Genomic DNA, 4,853 nt, shown 5'->3' on the forward strand with positions numbered 1-4,853 from the left:
CAGTAAACTTTCTGCTGATTTTAAACAGTCCTCTCCTGTCGTCACTTCTCGTGCTTCCAACAAAAGAATTGGGTTAATTCCTAACAAGAACAACCAGACATTATGATCTTCTAATACTTCCCTGTTTAGATGAAGTGGCGGGTTAATAACTTACTCTTGGCTATGACGTCCTGTGAACTATAAATAACACACCCCGGGATAAGCTGCACTTCTTGGATTGTTGATCAAAAAATAAAAAGTTTCATGAACTCCTAGTTTATTGTATTACTGTTATTAGTATGACATTGTTTTATGGCATTTTATTTATGTATTATGGTTTTTTTATAAGCAATTTCCACGGTCCGTTATTTAGTTGTTTTGACGGGAGCGAGGGTTGCATCTGACGCAGAGGCAACGTGCGCGTTCACAGCTGACTGCGGAAACATGGTGACCGGGCTTTGAGGGCGGAGCCGGAGAACCAGACCCGTGATCGCCATTGGTTTGCTGATACGTGAACACACGTCGTTGCAGAGCTGACCGACCGTCCCAAGTCGATTCCCAGGTTGACCAGAACCAGGATAAGATGGGAAATCTGTCGCTGCCCGGTGGGTAAGTGGAGGATACGCTGCTGGCGTGTGAGCTGTTTTTTTGGAACTTCCTTGAGCTTTAAAGAAATCCTGGCTGATGATAGTCTATATCCTCATTGCACCTGCATTTAAATAGCGTAGGTGTAACACACCTGGATGAGTGCATGGATGAAAGTGCTGCTGCACAGCTCAGCTCGGTTCCTGGGGGCTTGATGCTTGCCTGCCATGGATGTACAGCAGCCTGCATAGGTTTGTGTTGTGTGGGTGTGTGTGTGTGTGTGTGTGTGTGTGTGTGTGTGTGTGTGTGTGTGTGTGTAGGACATGCAGGACATGCCTGTCAGTATAGAATCTAGCAGCACCACAAACTCTATTTTCCAGAATGACCACAGAGTTGAATCGACGCCTGTATAACAGTTTCCTTCACCTTCAGAAAGAAGGATTTTATGCAGGACTGTTGCTTTTGCATTAGGTTTTGCTCCATGTCGGCCAGTCTAAGAAACTGAGCATGTTAGTAACCATTTTACAGTAATATTCACCACAACAATCTTTTGTGCATAACTTTTTAGTTAATAATTTTAGTCTCTGACTGAAATAAATAGAATCACATATTAGAGAAAATATCTGGTTTTAGGCAAGCATTACTAGTCAATTCATTGTGAACGAAGTAAGCATTTTCTTTGTATATGTGTGCAAACATGTATGGAAAAGGAAAACAAATGTCACTACTGAAAACGTGAGTCCATGTGGAATCAGTGGCTTGAGAGCACTGCCAGTTTATATGTCCTGCTCACTAGATATGTAGCTCACATCATTTTAATAACCAGCCTTTTTTTCTGAGATTTGCACATGTTATTGTGTCATAGATACAATTATAAATAGGCAAAATTGGCATTTTTCCCCATTAATCTACCCCCATTATAGCCCATAATGAGGAAAACACTTTGTGGTTTGATGAGTCAATAACTGAACCCTTTGGGCTGAACTTCAAGTACCTGGCATCATCACTTGGCTAGCACCATTTACATGGTGAGGTGTGTGTGTGTGTGTGTAAACAATAGATGTGTGAATCAGACATTTAAGACTGCATATCAATATTGGTATCATCCTTAAAAATAATCAATGCATGAAGTAGGATTTGTTGGGTATGACTTGTTTTTTTTATCTGATTGTGCCATATAAACTATTTCAGAGTGTGTGAATGATTCATTTTAAAATATGACTTTGTCTTGTCAGTTGTTCCAGTCTTTTCAGGACTAATGCAGCAGTGTCTGAAGAAATCAGAGGAGGGAAGTTCAAGTTAAAGAGGATTGGTAAGCGCATAGCTTATTACTACAGTCCATCCCCAGGGTCAGGAGAACAGGCAACATGTCCTGCCAAAGACTCTCAAACCTCCACCAGTCTGGACCCAATCTCATGTTCTTCAACTCTGCCCTTCAGGGATGTCTCTTCTGCAGATCCCTCCTCGCCTCTGTTGCTCTCAGATTCACCTTCACGCACACCTGCCTCCTCCCAAAGCCAATCACATTGTGCCTCCACTTCCCGCCCGCTTCTTGTTTTCTTCTCCTGGCTTCATGCCCAGCCAGGGTCAGTGACCAAGTACAGGGACCTATACCTGGACCGTGGCATGGATGTCCTCGTGGTCCAGAGCAGTGTGATGTACTTCCTGTGGCCCCGCTGGGGGCTCGACTATGGACTGGAGGTGTTGAAAGTTCTCGAGGAGCCTCAATTCTTAGAGAGGGTGGTGCTGATCCATGCCACCTCCATTGGTGGCTTCACCTTCACACAAGTACTTCACCACGTTACTCAGGCACCGGAAACACATGTAGGCCTGAACCAGAGGGTGATAGGGCACATCTATGACAGCTTGGTGATTGGCAGTCTGGAGCACATGGCAATAGGTGAGTGAGAGTGATCCGCCAGAGTCCCACTGGGGTCAGGTTACATTTGTGTTGGGTATGTGAGTCAGATCTTTAAATAATTCATTAGGCAACTGACTGACTGCTCCAGTTTGTCTGGAGTCCAGGAATTATTTTTGGAAGCTTATTTCTAACCTGCCTTAGAACAGTGTTTGCAACCTTTTAAAGATATTCAGTTTACTAAAATTCTAGAATGTGAAAAGTAACAAATACTCCCATCTGACAAGCTGGATTTATGGAAGAACAAAGACTAAAGCTAGAATAGCTGTGGCAAAATAGTTTTACCTTTTGTGCTAACTAGTTTTGTATTATTTTTCCTTATAAAATATTAACTCTCTTAATGATTTACCATCTGTTTTTGTTCCTCAGGGCTTGGCAAGTCTCTAGTGCCAGCTTTAGAGTGCTTCATCAAAAATGCTGCCATGCTTTACTTCTGGCTCTTCAAAACCCACACAGCAGACATGTATGAAAGAAGCATCCAGCTTTTCCACAACAGCCCAATTACTGCACCGGCCTTCTTCTTTTTCAGTGAAAACGATCCTCTGTGCAATTCATCTGCCCTTGAAAAGTTGATTGACCTCTGGAAGGAGAGGGGCGTGGCTGTGGAGAGCAGGAAGTGGAAGGAGTCTACACATGCAGCCCACCTGCGATGTCACCCAGATGACTATCTCTCTGCGCTGGAAAAATTCTTGACATCACTGCCCATTTCCTACCTCAAAGCAAAAATGTAAACTGTTGGGGTAGTAAAAGTCTGATTTGCCTGTATTTTAAAACTGTAACATGCTTTATGATTTCAGAGAGAAGGCACTTTATCTTACAGCAGTGACACTATTATCACTATAAAGAATTTAACTGATATTTTTTCTCTTCTTTAAAGCATTGTCATTTGTTTAACTTTGCTATTTTGCTTTTAACTAGGGCTGCATACTTAAAATATTAATATGGAGCTTACACCACATGAAGCTTGTTTTGCATAGGAGTGTCTGATATTAAACCAAGACAGACAATATACAAATAAAACAAGCTCAAATGTGAATTGCACTGTTCCAAACAGTGCCTCTGACTTTTTTTTCCCCCAGTTTATTTCATCAGGTGACCACCAACATATTCAAAGAGTGTACATTGATTGGGTTTGCATAGTGCATGAGGGAATTTGTTTGTGACAGGTCGGGCAGCAAGCTATTTTGAACAAGCGTGATGTAGAGCACCTATGAGCAGGGGGAAATGTAAAATCATAGTTCATCTAGCTCATTTCCTAGGACACAAACCTGATCTTGTGCTATGATCAGAACCACAGTGTGAACTGACGCTGCCATGGGAGAAGTAGTAGAAATGGCCCATGAGAGGAAAACAGTAAGGTAGGATATACAGAGCTGACAGTAGCAGCAGAAGTCCTGGTTAAAAACCAAAGGCCTGCACAGCGCTTGTAGGCTGCAGGGGTTATGGTGGCGAATGTCTTTTGTCCATGTTAAGTGACCTAGATATAGAAGGACAAAGCCTAAAGCAGAAAGAAAACCACAGCAGACACTGCAACCAATTTCACTGAATGGCAGCGGGTTTAGAAGAAAGGTGAGTGGCTAGGACATTAAAAAATAAAAATAGTAAGACTTACTCAAATTACCATACAAGTAATAAGATCATTTAAAAATATGCCTTGACTTTTAAATTATGTCATAGAATGAAAAGGCAACAAAATATTGACCAATGACTTTATTGTAAATTTTAATATATTTCATTTTAAAAAGTCTCACATCCTACTGACAAAATAAAATATTACAATATACTGTATAGTGCACTTCAAGCCAAATGCCTTTAAGCACATTAATCAAATACTTCTCCTTAAAACAGCTTGCACATAATAAAATACCAACATACAAAACATTTTTTTAATTGTAAAACGTTCTGTATGAAAAATGTTGCTATAGCTATTTATTTTTTTATATTAAAACTTTAAATATTCAATTCATAAAAGTAAGTCCACAATTATAGACCTGGAGCCAGCATAGAAAAATTTAATGACTGGATGGAAGAAAATTACTTGACAATAAGTCATAAATTAATGTTCATATGTGGTGACTTCAATATAGATTTCTAACAAGAATTCTAACAAGCACACAGGAACTGAGGAGTTTATTAACGCAATATATAGATGCAGTTTATACCCAAAAATTACAAAACCAAGTAGATTAACAACCCAGCATGCAAAACTAATAGATAATATACTTACCAATGTTATTGACAGCAAAATGACAAGTGGATTACCTATAAATGGTATTAGTGATCATCTACCAGTATTTGTGGTTTATGATGGCCAGTATAGAAAAGAGAGGCCAAAAACAAATCTTTTCTATAGGAGGGTGACGAATGAACA

General features: G+C 40.2%; 2 protein-coding genes across 7 annotated transcripts in view; one reads left to right on the forward strand and one right to left on the reverse strand.

Moving 5' to 3' along the window:
- Positions 1-4,853, reverse strand: part of prrt4b (proline rich transmembrane protein 4b) — a 51,180-nt gene that overhangs the window by 28,727 nt on the left and 17,600 nt on the right. The gene's annotated exons all lie outside the window — the stretch shown is intronic.
- Positions 435-3,665, forward strand: LOC109959832 (uncharacterized). 6 transcript variants are annotated; one of them, XM_020599528.1, is made up of 4 exons: positions 436-588; positions 703-815; positions 1,800-2,464; positions 2,852-3,664. In XM_020599528.1, exons 2-4 carry the CDS (start codon positions 796-798, stop codon positions 3,211-3,213), a joined length of 1,047 nt encoding a protein of 348 aa, XP_020455184.1. In that variant the 5' UTR covers positions 436-588; positions 703-795; the 3' UTR covers positions 3,214-3,664. The 6 variants fall into 6 exon arrangements, with proteins under 6 accessions (XP_020455187.1, XP_020455184.1, XP_020455185.1 ...); XM_020599529.1 differs by having other exon boundaries at positions 708-815; XM_020599530.1 differs by having other exon boundaries at positions 436-584; positions 708-815.

The sequence above is a fragment of the Monopterus albus genome, unplaced genomic scaffold (assembly GCF_001952655.1).
Source record: "Monopterus albus unplaced genomic scaffold, M_albus_1.0 scaffold41.1, whole genome shotgun sequence".
Lineage (NCBI taxonomy): Eukaryota > Metazoa > Chordata > Actinopteri > Synbranchiformes > Synbranchidae > Monopterus > Monopterus albus.

Bases quoted from the DNA above. Each gene is read 5' to 3' on its own strand.
- LOC109959832 (XM_020599526.1), top strand. From the start codon at position 563: ATGGGAAATCTGTCGCTGCCCGGTGG. The intron at 589-1,799 runs GTAAGTGGAGGA...TTGTCTTGTCAG, and splicing joins AATCTGTCGCTGCCCGGTGG to TTGTTCCAGTCTTTTCAGGA. The intron at 2,465-2,851 runs GTGAGTGAGAGT...TTTGTTCCTCAG, and splicing joins TCTGGAGCACATGGCAATAG to GGCTTGGCAAGTCTCTAGTG.